At 44.3% G+C, this 26,540-nt stretch overlaps 2 protein-coding genes across 3 annotated transcripts in view; one reads left to right on the forward strand and one right to left on the reverse strand.

Moving 5' to 3' along the window:
- Exph5 (exophilin 5) overlaps window positions 1-24,302 on the reverse strand; it is a 71,450-nt gene extending 47,148 nt beyond the window's left edge. Inside the window, exon 1 of one of the 2 annotated variants that reach the window (XM_028864956.2) lies at window positions 23,941-24,302. In XM_028864956.2, the coding sequence (XP_028720789.1) occupies window positions 23,941-24,059 (119 nt within the window). In that variant the 5' untranslated portion in view covers window positions 24,060-24,302. Of the gene's footprint in view, window positions 1-5,581; window positions 6,593-23,940 lie in introns of those variants that run through there. The other variant, XM_028864957.2, reaches the window with a different exon arrangement.
- Window positions 757-15,722, forward strand: LOC114690354 (60S ribosomal protein L37-like). Its single transcript, XM_028865115.1, has 4 exons — window positions 757-812; window positions 2,901-2,989; window positions 3,136-3,234; window positions 15,357-15,722. The coding sequence occupies exons 1-4, from the start codon at window positions 757-759 to the stop codon at window positions 15,677-15,679; spliced, it is 567 nt and encodes a 188-aa protein (XP_028720948.1). The 3' UTR covers window positions 15,680-15,722.
- Window positions 24,303-26,540: the final 2,238 nt, after the last annotated feature.

Consider the following 26,540-nt stretch of genomic DNA (forward strand, 5'->3'; position numbering starts at 1 on the left):
TAGGCTAGAATAAAGTAATGTCTAGCCTAGAAGAAGCAACCTGCGCAGCCTGTTTGCTCCTACCTCTTGTTTTGGTTGGTTTAAAATCATTCTGAGGCTGCTGAGATAGACACTTGCCCTCAGGCCGCAGGACCTGAGTTCAGTCCCTGGGACCTACATGGTTAAAGGAAAGAACTGACTCCTGAAAGTTGACATCTGACCTCTACACACGCATCATGGTACATACATAAACACACACACAAAATTAAAGAACACAATTTGATAAATATTTTAAAAAATCATTCTGTTATATCTATTCTCTTTATAAACATCACAAAATACCACCCAGCCACAGAATTAACACAAGCATAGGACATCTGCCTGAGACAATGGCTTCCCATTGGCTGCCCAAGGTGTGCTGGGAAACACTAGTCCCAAAGTGGTCAGGAGTGACTGCTGGGCTTTGGGTCACGGGATCCCAAATGTTTGGCATTCCTGGCTTTAATCAACCATACCAGCAACTTGTGATTGACTCAGAGCTCAACTCAAGCAAGAACGTCAGCAGCCGACATGCTCTAGTCTGGAGAGTGAGAACGATTTAATCGTGCCTTGCCACATCTTGAAATCATGACGATCAGAACAAACTGAAGTGACAAGCGTCTGAGAGAAACACAGCGAGAAGCACTGAGCAGAAACCCACAGGGGCCAGAAGGCAACAGCAGTGCACGGGGCGTGGAAGCCCGGGACAGAAGTGGATGGTGAAGAAGGGACTCGGCCATGGAAATGGATGTGAACAAGGAGAAGCGGAGAAGAAACTCGGAGCCCCAGACCGGGTGACTCTCACCTGGAAGACTGGGACCAGAGTGCCGCCACTTTTCAGCTCCTGAGGACTGGCTGCATGGGGCCCAGGCTATTTCCTGACCGCCCATTGTAACTGTACAACAACATGCCACCCACCAGTTATGGGAAACTAGTATAAGCTCCTTGTCACCTAAAGCTGAAAAGTAAAACAGCCAGCTGTAAGTGACACATAGGAATTTGTTCTCAGGGGAATTCTTAGTGTGAGGAACAGGATCCTTCAAATGCTGACAAAATCGACTGCTTTTTCATTATAAAGTTTTTCTAAGTTGACTTTGTGAAAATGTAATTCAACTCAACACAGAAAACCTGGAGATTATCAAAATATCTTGAAGCGAATAAAGAAAAACATCACTCACAATCCCCAGAACCAGAGGTGGTGGTGGTAGTGGTGTGTGTGTTCACTTAAGAGCTTTAAAAGAGGCACAATACCGAGACCCTGTCTGTGTTGGTTTTAGCCAAGGAATAAAACCAGAGATTCCCAAAATCTAGGCGAGCTGCAGGAAGCCCAGGGAGGGGAGCCTGCTTGGTGGGATTTGCAAAAAGCCTTCTTGGAGTCACTCATCCTTTTACCCACACTGGATCAGAACAGTGGAAACACAGGGCAGGCTGGTGACAGGCATGCTCTCACAGAGGGGCAACTGGGGGAGCTTTGTTATGCTGCCCACAGTTTTGGGGGAAGCCGTTGGTGTCTGACTCACCTGCTCCACACTATGTATGAGGCCACACTACAGCTACTCCAGCCAAGAGAGCCTTCCAGCAAACACCTCTCAGTCTTGATCATTCCTCTTTTCCTACCCATCATCCTCCTCGTCTGCCCGGGAAGAGTCAGGAAGGACCCAAGGATGGCCAGGGAAGAGAGGAAGTGGCTTACAGTGCAGACAGAAGGGACCAGCTCCTTCCTCACTGTGGTAGATGCTCCCTACAGCAGGTGGCGGCTGCCAAGAGAAACCAGCTATTCCACTGAATCTAGCTGGGCTTAGGCTGAACTGGACATTCTAGTTATCTTATCGAAATGCAACTGTGCTGTGTGTTTAAAAGTGAGCCAAGGACTTTTATTATGTAAGAGTGAGGAGCAAGGTCATGGCAATACTCCTGATTTTAATTTAATAACACTTAAAGGGATTGTAGGAGGTAAAACAAAAGATGCTTTCTGATTATATACCGTTTCCCCACTCACTCAGTGTGCTGGTTTTCTATTTGAAAAATGTTCTCACACCATATATTCTGCAGTAAATGTATGCTTGCATTTAGCATTATAGTTAAGAACACTGCTGAACTCTATCAATATTCCACTATTGTATCTCTGTTAGATACATGAGTTATTTTTAATTTTTCATGGTTATGATGTCGATGTGACCATAGTTTAAAACTGGTTGTTCTGCAGAATCAATTTCTTTGAAGTTCGTAGTGGCAAGCCAAAGAAGGAACTTGTTTTAGTTGTTTATAAATGATCATCAAATTACTCAGGACCTATCTGTCTCCATGCAAGGGCCTTTTCCTCATAATATTTATTACTATTCTCTCTTTTTTTTTTTTTTTGCCTGGAGGTGGGGAGGTTATTCGAGACAGGGTTTTTCTGAATGGCCCTGATTGTCCTGGAACTCAGTTTGTAGGCGGGCCTCAAACTCGGAGATCCACCTGCCTCTGTCTCCCAAGTGCTGGGATGAAAGGGGTGTGCCACCACTGCCCAGTTTACTATTCTTTTTTATAATTACTTTAATTTGTATGTGTGTTTTGTTTGTATAATGTCCGTGCACCTGTGTGTTCAGTACCCAGAGACCAGAAGAGGATATCAGGTCTTTTGAACTGGAGTTACAGATGGTTGTGAGCTGCCACATGGGTGCTGGGAACTGAACTCAGCCCCTTGCGAGAGCAGAAAATGCTCAGAAACCCTGACCCATCTCTCTAACCCACCAGTTAGTACATTCTTTTAATCTTTTGCTTATCAGATAAACTCAAAGACTGAGTTTGTCTGGCCTTCGCTATTTTGCCTTATTGGAGAGTTGAACATTATTTCACATGCTCTTAGATATGAGTAATCTTATGTCTTCTCTGTTCAGGACCAATGCTTGCTATTTTAGTCCGGGTGTCATTGATAACATTGGTTCTTTGATGTTCGAGATAAAGCACCAAGAGAACAAGCAGCAAGGTTGGCAACACTGATATTTGTTGAGAGTGGTTCATGGGTGGGTCTAAGTATCTAGTAGCCTGGCCACTGGAGCATGCCATAGACCTGTGCTGAATGTCACACTCGGTTCACTTAATTTTTATGCTTCTTTGCTTCTTCCTGTTCAGGTTACAGTGCTAAGTACAAAGAGAGGCTTCGTGTGGCCCAACTCTGCAGACGATACTGTCAGGACATTCTCATCCATCATGATCACCGTCTCTTCCCAGGTAGTTGTCCCAGACTGGCATGGGAGTTTAACACTGTCTGAGCTGATGATGCTGCATTTGGGTGGTGGGATGCTCATGGGCTGTTCCTCGGACTGATTAAGTAACTTCTGTCTCGTTTCCTCCTCACCTCTGGGACTCCACTCTGTGTCCCCAGCTCTGCTTGCTTATCTGGTCTTGTTTGCCCTTATTCCCTGCTTAAAGCCTGTTTGCCAACCATTCTAAAGTCTTCGTCATGCCCTCGGCGCTGCTTTCTAAGTTTCTCTTTTGCTTGCCATGCCCTTTCCACACATTCTTGGTCCCATGACTTGACTCAGTGCTGCCACCTAGCTAAAGTCTTAAAAAATGTCACCAAACATCACCAAACTAAGGGGAAGATCCATTTCAACCATAACGAGCTTTAACATTGGTAATGATGGTATGAGGACACTGGGAAATTTAGGATCTATTGGTGGATAAAGGTGGATATAACCTAGAATGTGACAGATCTTGTGTAACAGAAAGCCAAGACTCTTGATTTAGGATCACAAAGGAGGGAAGGATTCATTCTAGTTAATATGAAGATAGGTCTTTAAAGACAGAGCCAGTCTTACTGGGATTTAAACTCCATTAGAACAGCATCTAATAAGCTGCCAGGGGTTATCAGCCATGGTAAGCATTCACAGTGAGTGATTGGAAGGTATTTTAGTGGTTGTAGGTGAGGGCTGCCATCCCCGCAGAGAGCAGTCTGAATGGAAGAAAAGAATTGGGGGCTTGTTTGGGGTTTTGTTTTGCTTTGTTTGTGATTGAGTGGTCTACAATTTTAATTTGCTAACGTTGCTTCCGAAAGCTGCTCAAATTTATTTGTGGAAATCAAATCATTATCTATTAATATTTTCACAGTTGTCTTGTGTTGTTAGGCTATAGGTAAGATTTCTCCAAACTCTTAAATTCTTAACACAGTAAGATCATGTAAGTCTTCTGGAAACTTCTAATACAACCATGTAAGATTGCTGAGGGTAACGAGGACGCATTTTCTTTTTGTGAGAACGCATTTTCTTTTGGTGTTCTGTGAGACAGTTATTCATAGGAAAGCACTGACATTCTGGGGAATTGCTTTCTGATGCAACTGATTCAACAGAAAGCCAGAAAGAAAATAGAGAAAGATGCTATGAAACCTTTAATGCATGCCTAGTCTTTCAGAGGTTATTGTATTTCTTTTGTATTTAAAATTTACAGAGTTGAAAAGTAAAATGAAACAGTCTACTCAATTCTCATTCTTTGTATGTGCCGGATTGTTAAAAGTAGTGAACGTGCAACAACAGTTACTGAAGGTAAATAGGAATGCTGGGAAGGGGAAGGAGGAGGGGTAGGACAGAGGCTACCGCAGCTACCACAGAGCAAGCACCAAGTCTTTTGTTTAGGGCCTCAGTTTCCAATAGGAACATGAATAGTTTTTCTGAAATGAAGATTACATATTCTACCTATGAATTAATCTTTGATAAGTGTGGTATTCCATGCAGTGGAAGAGCAACAAGCCAAAATTAGAGCCTATTTTCTGCAACCATACATATACACACCAGAGCACAGCCTGCAATGACTTGACAAGCCGTAATTAGCAATCATTTCTCCAACCACGTGCTACGTATCCATACCATAGCTGAGCCCGCATGGCCAGCCTCTTTGCAACAGGTTTCTCAATAAGCTTAGTTCCCATCCATGTTTCTCTGTCTCCAAGCTCTACTTCACCACAGTCTGTACCACTCACCAGTCATGAGTAGTCCAGTAGTATATAAATTGTCAAAGGGCAGAGTATCATCAGACTTTTAAAAGTAGCCTGGGGCATACAATCAGTTCTAGAACAGCCTGGATTAAAGAGTGAACTTGAAGTAGGTTCATGAGCATGTGCATTTGCCTAACTTAGCCCCAGAGTTTGATGGAATCAGGATGAGCAGCATTTTTACTCATTAAGATATGAGCTCCTCGGCAAATATTTTCAGACCTATTATTTGTATAAGGTATGCAACTTGATATTATTAATGCAAAATCCAGAACCCAAAAAATGTATAATGGATTTGGAAGGACAGGACATATGAATTCAAATAAGTTCTCTTTTCTTTCCTTCCTTCCTTCCTTCCTTCCTTCCTTCCTTCCTTCCTTCCTCCCTCCCTCCCTCCCTCCCTCCCTCCCTTCCTTCCTCCCTCCCTTCCTTCCTTCCTCCTTCCTTGTTTTTATCTCACGTGGTCTGCCGGATCTCATTCTTAGCCTTGCTGCTCTGTTGCCTGAGGTGCGCGTTCAGTGTATTTAAGCTAAGTCTGGAGTCACCGGCCCGAATGCTCTGGGGGCTTCATGCAGGTGAATGGCCACCTACCTGGCTGGTGCTGGGGTACACACAGATTGACCGCTTTGCCTCTCCCCTCAGTGACTCTGCATGAACTTCAAAAGAGACATCTTCGGTGCCCTGTGCTGGGGAGCAGGATGTATTGAGGTGGGGGATTTCCCACTCCCTGGAGGTGAACTACATTTCTGTCCATCCCGTCTGAAAAGGGACAGAGCTGTTGGAAGGGAAGCTTGTTGCTTGTTAGGGAAGACAAATGGTGGGAATGAAGAGATCTGGGCTTTTGTCTTGTTTTATTTGAAGGGAGCTGTCTCAATTAGTTGGTCATAATTATTTTTGCTTAGAGAGAAAAAAAAAGAAAGAAAGAAATCTTCCCACTGAAGCCCAAAGCCAAAGGAGAGGAAATGAAAGGACCCATGTGTCCCTCTGGCTGGCCGGTCACCTGCTGTTTGACAGGCTGTTCATCATGGCTTGTACTTATGATGGCTTCTGTCCCCTCCTCTACTGTTGGGTGCCTGTGTTCAGCTTCTCTCTCAGTAGTCCTTCCCAGGCCATCTGGAGCTGGGGGACAGTTCCAGACTTCCTTCCAGAACACTGTCTGGAAATGAGTCCACTCTTCCCCTCACCTCCAGTCCTGGCCACAGGTCTAAGACCTGATCTCAACTGCCAAGAAGTAATGTCTAAATATTTCAGAGAGATGACCACCAGAATGCAGCTTCATTAGCTGTCCTTGGACTCAACGTGTACAGTCTGTTTGGGCCCACTAGATTCAATGTAAGCAGGGAGCTGGGCCCCAAAACCTCATCAAAGTCTGAAATCTTTGTTTACCCACAATCCTCTTTCCCAGTTCTCCTTCAGACAAGTCCTGCAATTTAACTTTCCAATATTTCTTGAATCTCTTCCCTTCACTGAATTCCTAGTCAAGACCTCTGTCTTGTTCCATTTTTGTGTTGCTATAACAGAGTGCTGCAGATGGGGAATTTATTTCTCGTAGTTTTAGTGGCTGGGAAATCCAAGTACAGTGCATCAGCATCCAGCAGGGACCCTGATGCTTTGTGTTGTCCCACAGCAGAGGAGCAAGGAGAGAGCAAGCAAACCAGAGAAGTCCAGTTTACCGTGTGTGTGTGTGTGTGTGTGTGTGTGTGTGTGTGTGTGTGTGTGTCTGACACATCTATCTTCTGAGTGTTGGCATTATAGGTGTGTGCCAATGCGCCTGGTTTATGTAGTGCTAGGATGGAACCCAGGGCTTCATGCGTGTTAGGCAGGCACTCTACCAACTGAACTACATCTCCATCCCCCAAACTTACTTTGAGACCAAGTCCCTCTCCTCAATAATGACAGTCTATTCAGAGGGACATAGCCCTTATGACCCAGTTAACCTCTATAGGGTCCTACCTCCCAGCATTACAGTATTGGCGAATAAGTTCCTGACACATGACATTAAGCTTTTGTATAAAATTCTCCTTAATCCAGACTGGACCCAGTGCTATCTACCTACAAAGAAACTCTGACTTCGTTATTCTGTTGCTCTAAATATAAATATGCCCATGGTTCTTCCTTGTCTTTTTTTTTTTTTTTTTTTTTTGGTTTTTCGAAACAGGGTTTCTCTATGTAGCTTTGTGCCTTTCCTGAAACTCGCTTTGTAGACCAGGCTGGCCTCGAACTCACAGAGATCTGCCTGCCTCTGCCTCCCTGGGATTAAAGGTGTGCGCCACCGCCCGGCTCCTCCTTGTCTTCTGCTTTATCAAGCCAAGGGTTCTTGGCATGGCACAGGGGTCTTCCATGACCCATCTCTGCCTCCTAACTTGCCTCTTACTTTGTATCCTGGTGACCTGCCCTCTTCATTCTGGCTGTACCTCACTGTGGTTTCCCACATAGCTGAGTCTCGCCAACATTACTCACTGTATGCCCAGGACCCTTGCCCGCCTCTACCCACCACTCATCTCTCTCCAGACTCAGTTCAGACATCATCTCCTCCAGCATGGTATTCAACGACCTCTGGGCTCCTATACACAATTGTGCTCATTTACCACATAATAGTGAATATACGGTTGGCCCTCCCTATTTCCTAGGTTGGTTCTACATCCATGGATACAAAAGAAAACCGTGAATTAACAATATTTGAAAAATCACATTAGATCTGTATGAAATACAAGAACTTTTTAGTCATCATTCCTTACACAATATAGTTTAACAATTTTCATAGCATTTAAATTGGGTTAAGTTTTATCAGTAATCAAAAGGTGGCTTAAAGTAGGGTGGCCCACAGGTGTAGATAACTACTGAATCATTTTAAATAAGGAACTTCAGCATCTGTGGATTTTGGCATCTGATGGGGATGTGTATGCTGGCCCCAATCCCCCATGGATATTGAATACTGACTATATGGTACTCAAATCCTGCATCCCCACTATGTGGAAAGATTTGAGAGGAGTTTTGTACTCTGCGATGAGGAACAGTAGTAAGAGCTCAGACACACCTGCTGACAGAGTGAGTGCTTGCTGCTGCTGTTACTGAATTCTGATGCCAAAAAATCCATCCCATAATGCTGTCATCAAAGGGGGGGACAGTGCTCCCCAACCTCTGTCCTCTGGTGCTAGGAAGCACTAAGAGGAGGAACCTGAACCCCAAATCTGTGACAGGTTCCAAAGATAATTGCCATAATGGCCAAACAGAGGTGCTAGTCACCCCTGTCAGCTCCGAAAAAAGGAGGTGAAGTTGTAATGTTGATGGTTGCCAAACTCCTGCCTCCTAGGAAGAAAAATTCCAAGGCAATGTGGAGACAGGCTCTGGGTTATCTCCTGACATGACCTACTCGTGGAGATATGGTCCTCAACTGTAGGAGGCTGCCGCCAAGGGGTGCCTGCAGTACCACAGATATGCAGTCAAAGTGAGCGGGAGACAAAGGGCATTGGTACTCCCGAAATCATAAAACCACCCCTGGGCTTCAGAAGACAGCTCAGACAGTGGAGTGCTTGCCTTACATCCACGAAAAACCAAATTTGATTGCCCAGGACTCATTTAAAAAGCCAGGCACAGTGGCATCCACTTCTAACCTCAGTCCTGGGGAGGCAGAGTCAGACAGATTCCTGGGGCTTAGCCTATTCAGATCCTGGCCAGCAAGAGACTGCCTCAAAAACCAGGTGAATCAAAGAATACCTGACGTTAATCTCTGGCCTCCGATGACTGTAACACACACAAGCACACACATGAACATCAATTAAAACAATCTCTGTTATTTCAAGGGGCCACTGTTTGGAAATTGAAGTATTTACACTATTTGCAAATTGGTTTTTAGATATGTGCAAATGTTTTTAATAAAAAATTACACAGGCTAGGGATAGTTGAGCCAGTAAAGGCTTTGTCATGCAGGCATGAGGACAGAGTTTGAATCCCCAGGATGCAGGCAAATGCTGGGTAGGCATGGCAGCCCACCAGTAAATTCCAGTGCTTAGAGGATGGAGGTGGGGGATCCCAAAGCAGACTGGCCAGCCAGTCTGGCTGAATGGACAAGCTCCAGGTTCACTTAAAAAAAAATAATGTGGAAAGTGTTTGAGGAAAGTTTCTGATGTTAGCTTCTGATCTCCACCCATGTGCGTGCACACACACACATGCACACACCCATGCACACAGTACTTCTATGTGTTGGTTTATCCCAGCAGACTCTCCTCAAAAGCAAAGAAGAAGTATTACATGTCAGCATACGAGGAAGTCCGAAGAGAAGCTGGGAGGAAGCTAGAAGCAGAGGTCAACAGAACCCAGAGAAGGTGGGATCTGCCCTGGCTTTGAAGGTAGAGACAGCTAACCTGGAGGGGATATGTTACTCATAAATGTTTAAAGACATCTGCCTGGATGGCAGAGGCTAGGTAATTAACCAGCTGTGGAGAGACATGACCTAATTTATTGGCCTCTCCAGTTGCCTTCTCTGGAGCCAGTGCTACACAGCGGCCTACGGTGAGAATGGACTGTGCTGGGTGGGTAGGGAGACTGCTTGATGACATTGAAGGGGTGGCCATGCTCTTAGTTACACACTCCCTAGTGGAGTGTAGGGCCACTGTCAACCCCCTCCCACACACATAGGAGTATTTCCTTTTATACAGTGGGGGACTAAAACACCAATAGCTACTTAGGGACAACTCCCAGCAAGAAGAGACCTTGCATGGCTCCTGGTCCTGCAGAGGAACTTCTAAGTTGTGTAACCATGTCCTTCCTAGTCCTTTAAGACTCCGAAGTGAATGAAATTCATAAGCCCAGGAAGCTCCTAAAACTTGCAAGACCACAAGGTGCCTCCCTAAGGTTATACTCACAGTAACAACCGCCAGGGAGAGGAGACCGACCCAGCTCAGTCAAGCATGCCATTCAAAGAGTTCTGGGGATACAGCTTTCCTGCTGACTGCCCAGCCTGGTGTGGGCTGTACAGTGATGCAGCTGCCTTTAGCCACCCACATTCTGTAGCTAACCCCACATCCAGAGTCCTGCTAACTCACCGGTTCAGTAAGCCAGACCTCTCTGGAACTGTTTCTTTGATCAGTTGTTAGTGCTGTATCTGGGCCGAATAGATGTTTGTCCACATCACCCCCGGGAAGTCACGCAACAGAAATGCAAGCTCAAGTATAAATGTTACGTATAATCCAGCTGACAAGCTAAAACTACCCTCATATGTGCATAGTCCTTAAGGCCAGTTTTTGTCTGTCTTCATGGCATTTGGGAGGAGAGAGCCACACACAAATATACAGCAGCCATTTAAACAGGAACCAAACCCAACCACTCAACAGCCAAAGTGAAGAATTTCTACATCCTCCAGTGGGCCTGAGGAAGTCAGTTCTTAGGGCCAGGCTCTACGCAGCTTGTGGCCACCACAGCCTTGGTGTGTACAGTAACCCGCCCTGGGCCGGGAGGGATATATTATAAACAATGAAAGTAAAAGGCGATTCTTCCAGGTGCCTTACTAAACAGCTCTGGGGGCAGAAGGTAACTTTGATTCAGTCAGGAAATTGTAAGTCAGAAAATACCAGAAACAAAGTACATCAGGTTTGCAGCAGGCATAATCCTCTCACCTGGTCTGTGCCAGGACCCCAGGCTTCTTCCTCCCTAGCACAGGATTTCCTGAAATATTAGCAGTCTCTCAATGTGGTGATATTTTATTTGTGCACCCCAATAAAGCTTATCTGAAGATCAGAGGAAAAAGCCAGCCACTATATTAAACATAGAAGCCAGGCAATAGTAGCACACACCTTTTATCCTATCACTTGGGAGGCAGAGACCCATCCAGATCTCTGTGAGTTCAAGGCCACACTGGAAACAGAGCCAGGCATGGTGGCACATGCCTTAAATTCTAACACTAGTTAACCATGAAGGTCTGGAGGGCTATACAGACAGACAGGAAGTGACAGAGCTGGGCAGGAAGAGGAAGTAGTGTAGCTGGCCAGAGAGAGGAAGTGAGATGGCATGGACAGAAAGGCATATAGGCGTGGGTATGCAGGAAGTAGGTCTCTTTGGACACTGTGGTGTTGATGAGGTGAGGTTGGCTGTGGCTTGTCCTATTCCTCTGATCTCTCAGTTTTAACCCCAATATCTGGCTCGGGGTTTTTATTAATAAGATCGTTCAGCAATTTGCCTTACATCTCAACTCATGTAAAGAAGTGGAGTGTTAGCCAGGCAGTGGTGGCGCACGCCTCTAATCCCAGCACTCGGGAGGCAGAGCCAGGCGGATCTCTGTGAGTTCGAGGCCAGCCTGGGCTACCAAGTGAGTTCCAGGAAACGCACAAAGCTACACAGAGACACCCTGTCTCAAAAAACCAAAAAACAAAAAAAAGTGGAGTGTAGGAAAGATGGGGCAGTTGGCCTGTCAGATCCCTCAGCATGTATTAACCTTCTCTGAGGAGCTTTAAAAAGGCCTGTTCCACATGCCTGTCACTGTAAACCTGATCCAAACCCCATGGTCAGGAGGTCATAGGCCCCGGGGGGAGCTATGGCTATTGTTTTGCTAAATGGACTTGGCAGAAATTGCCTTCTAAATACTTATGGTTAGATTCAGAGATTAGCGCTGTCCTCAACCTTGGCCTGAGAAGCCTCTTTCTGCTGTGGGCAGCAATACAGATTAGCAAAGAACTGAGGACAAGTGAAGGCTGGGTGCATAGCCATAACTAGGACATCCATACCACCCCCTCTCAAAGGCTAACAACGTTGCCGAAAAGGGGAAGGAGAGAATTCAAGCACGGGAAAACGTGCTGTGGATGATACAGTGCTGTTGACACTACGTGTCTGTTGCACTGACGAGTGTACTACAGCTGTGGTTACCCATGTAAGACCTGCACAAGAGCACACCTACAAGATCAGCCAACGTCCCAGCTGGCGGCACTAATTAGACTCTGTGGGTTCCAGGGAGCATGCATGAGGGAGGAGGCTGTGTTGGTTTGTGTCCAGGAGGAGGTAGGGCAGGGGTGGACAGGATCAAGATACATTGTATACATGGATGAAACTGTCAAAGAATAAATGACGTTGTCACAGCCTTGTCTGAGAAAGAAACACATTCTGCACCTAGGAACATTCTGAACCTCCACATGCTAGAAGGAAATGGTCTGTGCTACAGGCTTTCCATGAGCTGGAATGGGCTTTTCTTGTGATGTAAGGGGTTCTTATATTTCTATATTTTTCTATTCCATAACCCTTTGTCTTTGTTCTTCCTGGTGATCTACTAAGCAAAACTTCCTGTTCCTTATAAACATGGTTTGATGACTGTATAGTATCTTTGCATGTAGTTGCTCCTAATAAATAAAAGCCCAGCACACGAGGCGTGTTCCAGGAGACTCCTTGGAACCTCATCCTCTCTAGTAAGAATTTACATTCCAAGACTCTTCATGAACTGACCTTCACATCCATGGCAAGTGGAACCCTAGAATCTCAGATACTAAATAAAGAAGAAAGGAAGAAGAAAAAGATAGGAGGGAAGGAAGGAAGGGAGGGAGGGAGGAAGGAAGTAAGTCAGTTAATACTGAGGTGGGGCCTGGCATTGGCAGTTTTGAGAGTTTTTTAAATCATTGTCATTTCAGCCACAGCTAAGACTCACCATGGCTTAAGACATGTCATCATAGATGCCAAACATACCCAGCAGATGTGTCAATGGCCTTGATGTGCAGGTAGACACACAGGCAAGAGCAGCTGAGTGAACGTGGGGAAGGCATGTACACAGCAAGTCCCCTTGGATAGGCAAGTCTTGTGTCCACCACAACAGCATTGCGTCACTTCAGCTGGACCCAGGGGTCTACAGCCTCTGCTTAGACAGGAAGCAACAAGCTTCACCCAGGAGGGACTTCAGAGCCTGTGCTCGGCCTCACTCAGAGCAGCCAGTTAGGGATGTCAGTGACTGGAGTGACAATTATGACTCTCACCCAGAATCGGGACCAAGGAGAATCAGCCAGTTGGAGGGCACGAAGAGTCAAAGGCATCCTGGGAGAAGGAGGTATGGGCTGTGAGCAGCCTGTGCCTGGAAGGTGTCCCAGGTTCAAGTCCTTCAATTTTCAGTTTCAGGCCCAGAGCCTCCAGTACCTTAAGGGGCCCCGAGTCTGTGTTCAAAACCCTTGACTTTTGCATGTGTGATAGTGCCTGGTCACAGTGCCTGTTCCACACAGAAGAGAGAAGTCCACAGGGACTGCTCCACCCAGAAGAGCAAGGCAGAGAGAAGGCGGGTTGTGGAAGCCGCAGCAGAAGAGGGCCACTCCCAAAGTACATAGTGTAGGGAAAGAGCAAAGGGCAGAGGATGCGCCATGGACAGCAGCGTTACATATGAGGAAGTTCCCGGGAGCTTTTAGGCGGGGTAGCAAACGTGAATGAGCAGCGTGAGAGGGAGACTCTAAAGGGCAACGGAGGAGGGAGGAGCGGCAAAGCCGTGGAAGGGAGGAAGGGATGGACATGAGCTCCTGGGAGGTGACACCTGTCCTCTGCTTCCAACTGTGGTCCTGCAGGAACTGATAGATTGGGAGGGAAGAGGAAAGTCAGGGTTTGCTCCCTTCTCTTGACTGACTTAGGACGGGGAATTTCTGCCAAAGACCTTCTCTCGCCATCTCCAAAGCCTGGGTCACACCCGCCGTGGTTCCTGTTTCTTTTGCAGGACCTAGAGGCTTAGAGAACACCACCCAGTCCTCTTGTGCCTCTAAACAGTGAGTTTTAGAGCTGGCTTGCACGGGCTCTCATTATTAAATATTCAGGGATTTTACAAGCTGGTTGTTTAACTATTGCTAGTTTGAAATTGGCTAACACAACAAATCAGAAGTCTGTTTTTTCTTCCCCGTTACTTGAGAAGAACCACTTTCCAGCATGTTCTGGCTTCTGGAGCCTCTGTGGTACAGGTTCCATGTACAGCCTTCTTCTGGCCCACCATCACCTTCCCCCATGGGTTCTTTTCGTCGCCATGTGGCCAATTCACTACCTTACACACAGAGTAGTGTCTGGTTTTCGGTTGGAATCCAAACGATTCCTGGAGGAGGGACAGGAATGAGTCCAAGATGTCCAGAGGTACCTCTAGTTTGGACATGAGGTGCACGAAAGGGGTCTCCTGGGAGCAAGGGCAGGAACAGCAGGCATGCACATTACTAAATCACCAAGGGACGGAAAATTGCTCTGATTAGAACAGCTGCGGTTCTAAGATGTGGCAACTCTCCGACACAGCTTTGATCGCCCCCCCCCCCGCGCCCCCCCCATAACCCCTGCCTCTTACAAGAAGACACTTAGAGGGAGCTCCAGGAGTTAGATAGCATAAAGAGGGCCCAGGCATGGTAGCACCTGCCTGTAATCCCAGGAAAACAGTGATTATAAGTTACCCGTGAAAAGATGTATGTCTGTGTCTGTGTCTATGTGTATTCCCAGAGCAACCACCAAAAATTATAGACAGATAAACAGTAAAAACTTGAGAAAAAATTTTGAAAAGAATACTTAAAAATGCTGCAAGGGGGCCAGGGAGAAGGGTCAGCAGATGAAGGCAATTGCCACCAAGCCTGAGGACCTGAGTTTGAGCCTTGGGACCCACAGGGAACCAGCTCATTCAAGTTGTCGTCTGACCTCCCCATTGTGTGCTATGGCACGTGTGTACACCCCTCCCACACATAATTAACAAATTAATATTTAAAATGTTTTAATGTTGCGGCAAGAGAGGAGAAAATGAGGAATAAAAAAATTAACAAATAGGAGACAAAATGCTAGACCTAAATAAATGTACTCATGTAATGATAGATATTGTATGTCAAAAAAAGACACTATTAATGTAGCTCCTAAGAAACACACTATAGCAACCTTATATACATAAATGTGATAATTTAGGCAAAATGGACTCATTTCTGTAAAATCATGAACTATACAACTCATGCAGGGTAGTCTAGCTGGAAAAGCACAGTATTATTAAAACCTTTGAGAAAACAAAACCCCATTCCTAGGACTATTACCAAATGCTTATAGAAGAAGCAACAGGACTAGAAGAGAAAAGAATCCATAACAAAGATAGATTTAGTCAACATTAAAATAAAAATCATGGGCTGGGCGGTGGTGGCGCACGCCTTTAATCCCAGCACTCGGGAGGCAGAGCCAGGCGGATCTCTGTGAGTTCGAGGCCAGCCTGGGCTACCAAGTGAGTTCCAGGAAAAGCGCAAAGCTACACAGAGAAACCCTGTCTCGAAAAACCAAAAAAAAAAATCAGGAGGTTGGGGATTTAGCTCAGTGGTAGAGTGCTTGCCTAGCAAGCACAAAGCCCTGGGTTCAGTCCTCAGCTCCAGGAAAAAACCAAAAACCAAAACAAAACAAAAACAAACAAACAAACAACTCTTTGGCCTCGGCGGCAGCAGCAAGATAACAAAAGGAACGTCATCCTTTGGAAAGCGTCGCAACAAGACGCACATGCTTTGCCGCCGCTGCGGCTCCAAGACCTACCACCTTCAGAAGTCGACCTGTGGCAAGTGTGGCTACCCAGCCAAGCGCAAGAGAAAGTATAACTGGAATGCCAAGGCTAAGAGACGAAACACTACCGGGACTGGGCAGATGAGGCACCTGAAAATTGTCTATCGAAGATTCAGACATGGATTCCGTGAAGGGACAACACCTAAACCTAAGAGGGCAGCTGTTGCAGCATCCAGTTCATCTTGAGGAATTTCAGTCAGTCATAAAATAAATGTTCTGGTTTCAAAAGAAAAAAAAAAAAAAAAACCAACCCAAAAAACAAAAATCAGCCGGGCGGTGGTAGAGCACGCCTTTAGTCTCAGCACTCCAGAGGCAGAGACAGCCAGATCTCTGTGAGTTCGAGGCCAACTTAGTCTATAAAGCGAGTTTCAGGACAGGCTCCAAAGCTACACAGAGAAACCTTGTCTTGAAAAACAAAACAAACAACTTTCCCCCTTAAAACCCTCAAACAAACAAACAAAAACAAAAAACAAAAACAAAAACCAGATATAAATCATTAGCATTGCATAGTGGTTCATGCCTGTATTCCCAATGCTTGGAAAATGAGTCAGGAGGATCAGAAGTTTGAGGCAAGCCTGGGCTACAAAGTATGAGGATAGCCTGGGCTACACATAAGGCTGTCTCAAAAATAAAGCAAAGCAACAGGATACATAAAAGATAGTATATCAGTATCTTTCACCAATCCGGATGGCAAAACCCCCAAGGAAACATTAGGAAACCAAATTTTAACTGTGACAGCAAAAGCCCTCTTGACCAATGGGGCTTGCCTTGAGAATGTGCCTGTGTACTAGCCTGCTGGAAAGAAAGAACTGCAACAAGCACCATAATAAAGAAACTGTGTGGCTGTAGATGGATTTATGGTCCTACAGTTTTGGAGGTCAAGATCAACATGGGGCAGGGCCCTGCTTCCTCCAAAGGTGACAGACAATAACCACCCCGTTCCCACCCATTCTTTTCCTCTGTAACTGTAATGGCAGTCTGCACATGGTTTCTCTCTTATGCCTGCTCCATGTGTCCCGATTTTTTAAAATGAGGATATCAGCATCATTACAGTAGGATTCACCTCAGTGATCCTATTTTCAGTCATCTACCTATGTGAAAGGCCTCTCTCCAAAGGCCACACTGAGGGACTGGAGGTTAGACCAGCATGCATTTTTAAAAACACAGTTCATTCTGCAACAGCAACGTATTGGTATTTTAAAGGTGGTTAGCGTAAACACCATATCAAGTCTAAAGATGCAAAACCACATGATGCATTAACTGGTGTCTCCAAAGCATTTGATCAAAACTCTCAGCAGCAAGAAATAAAATCTGATGCAGAGCATTTATCAGAAAAGCGTAACTAACGTCACACTTAATGCTGGAAGACTGAAGGCTCTGAGTCAAGGTCAGAACGTATAGCTCTACAGCCCTGTTCAATGCTATGTTGGAAGCTCTAACTAATATTAGGCAAGAAGGAAAAAGGCCATACCTTCCAGACAAGAAGAAACAAACCACCTCTATGTGAGTTTAGCAGAATGTTGGGACACAAGATCCTTAGTGTGGATTTGCACTAATAACATACAGGTAAATCTAAGATTCTGATACAGGAAAGTAAAGGGACTTAATAGTCAATAATTATTTTTATAATTTTGCTGTTAAGATTTACTATAAAGCCATGGAAATCAACTAGTATTTATAAAGTAAAATACAAGTAGTATTTATAAAGCCATGAAAATCAAATGTAGTATTTATTAAGAAAGAGCATATAGTTAATAAGATAGGACAGAGTCCATAAACACAAACCAATATGTATATTTACAAAGGCATAGAAGCAGGTCAGTAGAGGAGGGGCTTTCTAAGGAATATATTGGGATAACTGAGCATCCATAGCCAGGACATAGAGACCAAATTAAACCGCATACTATGCATGAAAATATTTCAAAATGGAACCATCTAAGACATAAAACTCAAAAGGAAATCCCTTTAAGCCATAGGAGAAAGATTTCTGAGCTCTTGTGTCAGGTAAGAGTTCACAGAATGCTACCAGAGCACAGTTCACAAGAGAAAACTTTGTATATTGGATTTCACCAAAACCAGTTCTTTTGTTCTACAAAGATACTGAAACAAGCTACAGTCAGGAAGAAAATGCTTGTAAAATCCTGTATTCCACAAAGGACGGTGTCCTGAATATATAAAGAAATTTAAAAAATCAACAGTAAGAAAATGAACAGCACAAAAATATGCAAAAGATTTGAGTAGGCATCAAAGAGAATAGACAAAAGGCAGATAACCACACGAAAATGTTTTCCATCATTAGTCACTAGGAAATGCAAAATAGAAAATGATAACACCACAAACTTATGAGATGGGGTAAAATAAAAATGTTGAAAATATTTGATATCCAATGTTAGACTTCCCAGCTTCAGACCTGTGGACAATAAACTTCTTATGTTTATAGATTACCCAATCTAAGATACTCATTTTATTATAGTAGCCTGAATAACTAAGACAAAATCTGGAGCTCTCATATTCTATTAATAGAAATACAATATGTTACAGCTATGGGAAAATAACTTAGAAAATACTATATGAATTCAAGAATAGGATCTGACAAGTCCATTTCTTGTAAAAATAGGCCAATCTGGGATATAGAAGGGGATCCTGCCTCAAAAATAAATAAAAAGCTGGGAAATGGCTCAGTGGATAAAAGCCCTTCAAGCCCATATCTCTGGAATCCACAGAAAAGTGGAATGAGCAGCTTGTACCCGTGAGCTCAGCACTGCTGTGGGAAATGGGAGGCAGAGAGAGCAGAAGTTCCTGGAAGTTCATGGGCCAGCTAGCCGGCATATAAGCAGCAGAAGTAACAAGAGAGGCCTCAAAAGCAAGGTGGAAAGGAAATTAAATATCATTCCTAAGAGGTAACTGTTTCAACAGTTTGGAGTATAGCCTTATGAAATGTATATATAGAGGGCCAGTGAGATGGCTCAGCCAGAAAACATACTTGTCCCCAAGTGTGACAGTCAGAGACCATCCCCTGGAGAGAACCAGCTCCTACAAGGTGTCCCCTGACTTTCACACAAGTACTGGAGCACAGACACATGCATAAATAAACAATCTCAGAACTTTAAATGCATATAGGGCCAGAGAGATAGCTCACTGGGTAAAGGTGTCTGCCCCCAAGCCTGACAACCTGAGTTTGATCCACGAGACCTACATGGTGGACTGAGAGAGCCGACTTCTGCATATTGTCCTCTGACTTCCACACATGTACTATGACACTCGCCTGCCACCTCTCCAAATAAATACATAAAAATCAAGATAGTCGTGTTAAAATGTGCAATATGCATTTTTAGTGTGTATATGTAAGTGTGTGGTTGGATGTGTCGGCTGAACTTGACTGTTTTCCTCAATCCCTTCTCTACCTTCTCTACCTGTCTGTCCATCTGTCTGTCTGTCTGTCTGTTTATTTTGGCAAGGTATCTCACTGAACATGGAACTCGCTGAATGGCTAGACTGGCTGGCCAGTGAGACTCAGAGATTCTCATCCAGGGTTCCTCTAAAAAAAAAAAAAAAAAAAAAAAAAAGAAAGAAAGAAAGAAAGAAATCACTGGGGCATTTGTGAGACGTGTCTGTAGGTATGTCTGTGGGGTGTTTCCAGAGAGGGTTAACTGAGGGCAGGGGGCTGGCCCAGGCTGTGGTAGACATCATGCTGTGGATGGATTCTGGACTGAACAAAAGGGAAAGAAAAGGCTAACTAGCTGAGTACTAACATTCTCCTTCCTCAGCGTCCCTGTCCTCCGACATGCAAGGAACTACAATCCCTGTTCCCATAACCTTGAACTCCATCACACTTTCTCTGTCATTGTGGACACTGCCTTTTCCAGCTATGCCCAAAGTAAATCGTGCCAAGCATAAGCTGCTTTTGGTCACAGTGATAGGTAGCCAATATAACTACCTAGGGTGGTTATGTTTTCTATGTCCACACTCAAGGCCTTTAAGCTGATAGGTCTCGGCTGTGGTTTCACTACCAGATGGAGGAGTGAGGGGGTCACTTCAATACTTTTGTAGCATGGAAGGCAGTAGCACATGGCGATGCTGTGCAGATGCACACCAAACACACACTTCCTGGCTTGCTGGTGTTCTCTCAAGCTTTCTACTCGGTGCTGTAAGTGTCTAGTGGGAATGGAGATCGAAAACATTGTGAGAATTTGGTAAAATGCAGGTGCCCAGCAAGCATCAGTACAATTATTGTTACCTACTTTTGCTTCAAAAAATTGAAAAAATTTTTATGTGTATGAATGTTTGGCTGCATGTATGTGTGTGCACTGTTTACATGCACAGTGCCTGTGGAGGTCAGAAGAAGGAGGCAGATGCCTAGAAACTGGAGTTATAGATGTTTGTCAGCTACCATGTGCTGCTGGAAATTGAACGTAGGTCCTCTGCAAGAGCAGCCAATGCTCTTAATTACTGAGCCAACTCTCCAGCCCCTATTGTTAGCTTTCAAGAACAAAAAATAAAAAATTTCTGCTTGATCAGATTTAGGATGAAAATATAACCAAATATATAAAAGTCCACACAGATGTAAATATATACAGATAAAGACATGTACATTCAATATGTGGAAAATAAAAGTTATTTAGAACCAGATCAATCTTGGATCACATTTTAGATTTGTACTTTGTGAACTAAAGGACCCTGGGCAAGTGTCTTGACCTTGTTAAATATCATAATTCTTGTCCCAGGAAATGGTTGTGACTATTATTCAATGTTAATAGAAAAAATAATTTTAAGATAGATCTAGATTTCAATTCTGATTCTACTATTTACTTTAGACAAAATGCTCAACTTTTATAAGTAGTTTCTTTCTCTGTGAAATAGAAACTAATAAGTGTGCCTAACATGGTTACTGGGAAGATTCATTAAATCTGTACAGCACATTTAGTGCAATGGCCAGTATACAGTATGTGTTTAATAAAGGTTAGCTGTTATTATTATGACAATAATTACTGTTATTATATAAAAGGCAGTACTTAATAAAGGCTGCTACAACTATCTCTTCTTTCTTAAGCCTTCTACTGATGAGAAATATCTAAGAAATGGATAACTGGGCCAAAGGCAAGGTTATTCAAACTGTGCTATTGGTCACTAGAGTTGGCTGCAGAGAAGGCTCAATAGTCAAGCATGCATACTCATTTTGCAGAGGACTCAAGTTTGGGCACCCACATCAGGCAGCTTACAACTACCTGTAACTCCATCTCTGGAGAATTCCATGCCCTCTTGGGGTTTCTATGGCCACCTGCAATCACACACACAGATCCATACACCAATATGCATTATATGCACAATGAAAAATAATAAAAACAGATCTTTTGGAAAGGGCTTGACGTCCACTTAAGACACTAATGACATTCATACTATGAGTATCTCAAAATTAGCTTTCCTTTCTGATTGTGACTCAATATTTCCCATCTCTTTTGTTTATTGCTTCTGTATATTCAAGTGTGATTGGTCTACTTCTCTCTCTTGCCTGTTTATCAACTTGACTCTTGGTGGTTCCCTTAAAAATCTGAATAAACTTCCTATACATTAGAAACATAATAGTAAATGCAAATCCTCTTTTAGAAACTGGAGCCAAAGAGGTCAAGTACTGATGAAGATTAGCGGACATCTCTGCCTGGCCAAGAACACTTGGGGAGTGTGTGTGTGGGGGGGATCTGTCCCCTACATTGGGACCTCAACTATTCCTATAGCTTTGATATCCATATCTGAGCCTCTGTGGCTCCGTGTAACAGTGTCATCCTATTTCTAACTATAGGAATTCTTTTTAGTTGTTTGTTGACATCTCAAACCCATCAGAAATACAGGTGAATCCATCATGTCTCAAACAGCTAACTTGCCAAACTCCCCTATCTAGTCCCTTACTGTCCTACCCAAGAGATCTTGAAGCTGGTTCTAAGGAAGTGTCAAGGCCCCAGCATCTCTCAGACAGGACCTTTGAGCTATTTGAAGTTACAGTCTTGGATTACATAAGTCAATTACCCTGAGTTTTATTTGGAAAATATAATGATCATACTTTTCAAGAGAATGAGCAGAGGAGACAGTTGGGTTCTGTGCTATCCTGGGCCCTTTCTGCAGGTCACTGTCTACTACCGAGATGAATGGACATGGGCCTGGAGCAGGGTAGATGATCCCACAGAGATGTGAGTATTCAACAGTGGGAGCCAGGGAGTAAGCAGGAGAAAAGAAGGTGCCAGAAGTCATTGCTTTGGACAATTGGTCCAGTCATCTACTTTCCTGAAGTGTTTTTAAATGTCAGCGGTGGTGATGTTTCAAGCCGTTTGGATGATTGCTTTAATAGTTTAACAGGTCTAAGTTTGATTCTCATACTAGCATTGTGGCTCTTTCTGTTGGTGCTTCACTCAGGACGTGAGCATCGTGACATGAGAAGATGTGTTGCAGCCTTCTTCCTAACACCTAACCTTTCAGCCATCATCTATGCAGAGACCCATTTCCCCTGCAGTCAGCTGATGTGGGCAACATGAATGGTGGTAGAGAAATCACAAGGCAGGGGTTGAGACATCTCTAAAGCTGCTTTGAAGGAGCAGGAGGGACGGCTAGAGGATAGGAGCACTTGTAAGCATGAAGACCTGAGTTTGGAGCTCAGCACCAGTGGATATAAAAAGCCAAGTGTGGCAGATGCTTGTAACCCCAGAGATGTGAGGGACAGAGACAGGAGGACTGATGGGAATGGCTGGCCACCAACCAGCCAGCCTAGCACAAGGCTCAGTGAGAGACCCCATTTCAAAGAAATAAGACAGAGAATGATAAAGCAAGGCACTAGCCATCTTCCTCTGGCTTCCAGGACTGTTCAGACACACACACACACAACTGCATCCCCCTCACACACGTATACCTCACCCAGACAATATAAACACAAACAGAATAATTAGTAGAAAGATGCCGTACACATGCTTCCTCCATTTTCCTTCAGCTGTCATATTTTACATAATTTGAATACAGTACAAAATAAATTCCCTTGAATGGAATTTAAAATAAATTGTATTACTATTTCTAAGACTACCAGTTTGTATAAATTCTGCCACTGGAGTTCCCAAGACTATAATTTAAAAATGGATAAGTTGATACCTAAATGCAAGCTCTCCTCCCTCTTACTATTTCCTAATTCTGCCCTTGCTTTCCCCTCATACATAATGGCCACCTTCATTGAAGAGACAAGGAGCATTCCCAGTCACACACTGAGAACTACAGTTTAGGAGCCTTGGGACTGTGTATGCTTTCAAGCTATCCATATGTAGGTTTAAGGTCCACCTGGGAATGGGGTGACAGCTGTGCGGCCAACATGCGTATGTATAGACACACACAGGTGGGTGCGGACACACTGCTTTCAGAAGGACAGACTGTTTACAAGGGTGGAGGGATGGAGCCTGATTCTCAAAAGCGGTGTGTGTTGAGATCTCCATTCTCAAACTTCAAATGTCACCCTGCCACCCAGTGTCATATAGGAGAGAAGATGGAGCTTTGGGAATAGTGTCTCTGTTTCTGCAAAGACTAAAAGCATCTCCCAATCTGAAGCTCGTCCTTGGAAGGGTTTCTTTTGGGGTGAGGAAGAATAGGGTGGGCATGGGAGGGGCTGAGAGGAACTGGGAACCGGGATGACTTCACCGACACTCTAAACTCCAGTTTATGCCATACATTGCAGCCTGAGCGATATCTTGGATTTCCTCCCACAGTTCACGGCAGAAGACTTGGATAAGTCTGTGGGTCTGTTCCCAAGCAGGGAAAAGAAAATGGTTGATTTATAACCCCAGGTAATCACTTCTGAATTTAATTTGTTAGTAACTCATCCCTCCCTCACCTATAACACTGTATTTATTAATAAGGTCATTCGTTAAATCCCGTAGAAATTCCTCCTTACATCACCACACTGCAGCCTACCCCCACATGTCTAAGTCCCATTCACCCACTCAGGACTCTGGCAAGTTCCTGGATCTCCCGCCCTGGGCTCCGGCTTGGAGGGAACAGCTGCCAGGACCAGCACTCAGGAGTGCCCCCACAATAACTCACTGTCAAACCCTTTCCCTAGTGGCCTGTGAGGCACCCGAGCCTCTGCGATGCCTGAACCCCTCCCAGCTGAGGTTGAACCCCAGGAGACCTGAACAGGTGGGGAATCCACACGCAGAGAAAGGCAAAGAACTCGCTACATTCTCCCTCCTCCCTGCGGAGTCCTGGACTCACAGCCAACCCTGCTGGGGATGGAGAGCCTGGAGAGAGCAGGGGAAGGTATCTGGAGACCCACAGGGAGAAACCACACAGGTTCCCTCTTCCCACCCGGCAGCAGCAACTGCAGAGTCCCAGCAGGTGCCCCGGAAAGCTGAGCGGTTCCCTAGGTTCCCAGAGGCCAGCGAGATGCAGGCCCAGCCCCAAAGGAGGAGTTCACTTCCTACCTGATCCTGTCCTTCTCTGCCCTTCGGAGTTCCTCATTTCTTTCCAGTACGTGGAGGATCTTCCTGGCTTCTTCCTCGTTTAGAAAACTGAAATCAAACCCCTGAGGAACTTTCGTCATTTTTCCCTCCCGTGTACGAGTTATGTATACTTAAGCTCCTTGGCGCCTCCTGTTACAAAGCCATTTTTCAAGATAAGAAGACTAGTTTTTCCGAACTTGATCCCATAGCCCATAATAGCTCCGCGCCTTTGAAAAGCTAAAACCACAATCCTAGGGACCGACCTACACACACAGGGCTCCTTTTGACAACACCTTAATGACATGTTTCTTTCAACCTGTCCAACCGAGATGCAAAATGAGTGACTAGATCGGGAGAAGGAGCCAATCGCATTTGGGGGGGCGGGCCTTGCCGCGTCTCCTCCCTCCCCCCCTCCGCCCACCCTCTATGTGACTTGTTAAGCAAACAAGCCTACATAATTCTGTCTCTAAGTGAGGCTTACCCTTAAGTGTTAGCCTCAAAGTATTTGCTTGACAGTTACTGTTTGCTGGAAGAACTTGAGCCTGGCTAGTAGAAAGACTGAGAAGGAAAACGGTTTATAACTAATCCCGGCTTTCACTGATTAGAAGGAGGAAAGCTGGTGGGAGATTGAAAGTTAGCAGGAGGGCTACCCTATTTGAAAGACCAGGGAAGGCTCAACTACTCCAGGACCGTTTGTCTCAGAGGGACTCAGGGAAGGACTGGCACCAGGTTACCCTTAGAAAGGAATTATTTGCTGACCTCACGACCACACTCCTATTGTCTCCTAGAAAATCATTTTCAGACTTTGGAAAGCTGACAAACGAAAAGCCCCACATACATTATTTTAGCAGGCAGCCCCGAGGCAAAGAGGCAAAGGGCATTAGAAGGTACCTGTGACCAGAGAAAATTGCAATCTTGTGCAACCAAAGAAATTGTTTTTCCTAGAAAGACAATTATTCCATGATGAAATAAAGTCAGTTATTTCCTAAGATGTGCGTCCATGTGCTTTTTTTTTAATTATAAATGCCTTTCAAGAAAACATGTTTCTCTACATAAAAACAATTTTGACCAATGGACACGCATGCCCCCAACACCCTTAATTTGGTCCTTTCTAATGTGATGGTAATGGCTACAGATATTTACAAGGTATGTCCACACATACAATCTTTTCGTGGTAAATAAACCATACTGGGTTTCACCCCTGTAAAAGAAAAACAAAGCCATGAAGTAAAGAATGGCTGGTTTTGCCTCTGGTCCCTTGACTTAACTTGATTATCACTGATGGCATGTCAGGACAGCTACCCTTTGAGATAACTTTTTGTGGGTGTCTATTATCTGCATGAAGTGGGGATCCATACTATGCATCCATATTGTACAACACAGAACTCCTTCATAAGTCATCTCCATGTTAATGATGGTGGTTTGGAAATCCGTCATGCACACACTGTTCAATTATTCTTGCATGTTTCTTTATTCACTTATTAGGCACACTGATTTTTCTAATGTGGGTAGTGATGGAGTTTTGCCCTGTTTTTATCAGTGAACCAATTGCAGTTAAATTATTCTGGATCTTGTTACATGAAGCCATTGTGTACACACCACAGTCCTTTTCTCATAATCCAGTGAAGGACTTAACATGAATAGAAGATATAATTACTTAATAAAAATAATCCCTTGGGCCCGAAAACTAGCTTAGAGGTTAAAAGCAGAGCACCTAGGTCAAGTTCTAATCATCCACATTGGGCAACTCACAGCCACCTGTAATTCCAGTGCCAGGGGGATCTGATGCCTATGATTTCCTTGAGCACCTGCATTCATGTGCACAGATCTATACATTTATTAAAAGTAATGAAAGTATTCAAATGCCATGGAGCACAACAAAAGAAATTAGTTTTAGCTAAGTGGGCCAGTGCAGAGGATGTGGTGTTGGGGCTGAAACATGAGGAGTAAGACTTGAACAAGAAGAAAACAGACGGAGGTGGGAGAAGACATGTGGGTCTATTCTAGGCAAGGAGAACAGCAGTGGCCAGATCACAGAAATGCACTCTCGGGATACTCCCATATTCTCTCAGTTCCTTTGATCAATGGCCACACGATGAGCACAAACTTTGAATCTAAAAAATATGGGGTGTATACAAGGACTAGTAAGTACTTGATCTGCTTTGCCTGAAACATATATTTTCTTTTCTTTTTGAAACAAGGTTTCATGTAGCCAGGCTGGTCTCAAAATCCCTGTAGCTGAGGTTTGTAGCCATCAGATGGCCCTGAATATCTGATGTTGTTCCCGCCACTTTCTGAGTGCTGGGATTATAGGCATGTACCACCACACTCAGTCTAGAGCACACATTTTCAATAGGAGGAAAAACTTGCTCTTTTTATGTATAAAGCAAAGATATACTCATAACACATAGGTAGATAAAAATATCTATAACATTAATATTACACGAGGGATGATAAGTTTTAAAAAGATTTCGAGAGGAACAGTAATGAAAAGGTTTAGGAGTGTTGAACTGCAGAGTACAAGAAGAATAAATGAGGCTGAGATCTGCTGTCAATGTTGTCCTAAAGGAATATGCTCTTTA

The sequence above is a fragment of the Peromyscus leucopus genome, chromosome 7 (assembly GCF_004664715.2).
Source record: "Peromyscus leucopus breed LL Stock chromosome 7, UCI_PerLeu_2.1, whole genome shotgun sequence".
Lineage (NCBI taxonomy): Eukaryota > Metazoa > Chordata > Mammalia > Rodentia > Cricetidae > Peromyscus > Peromyscus leucopus.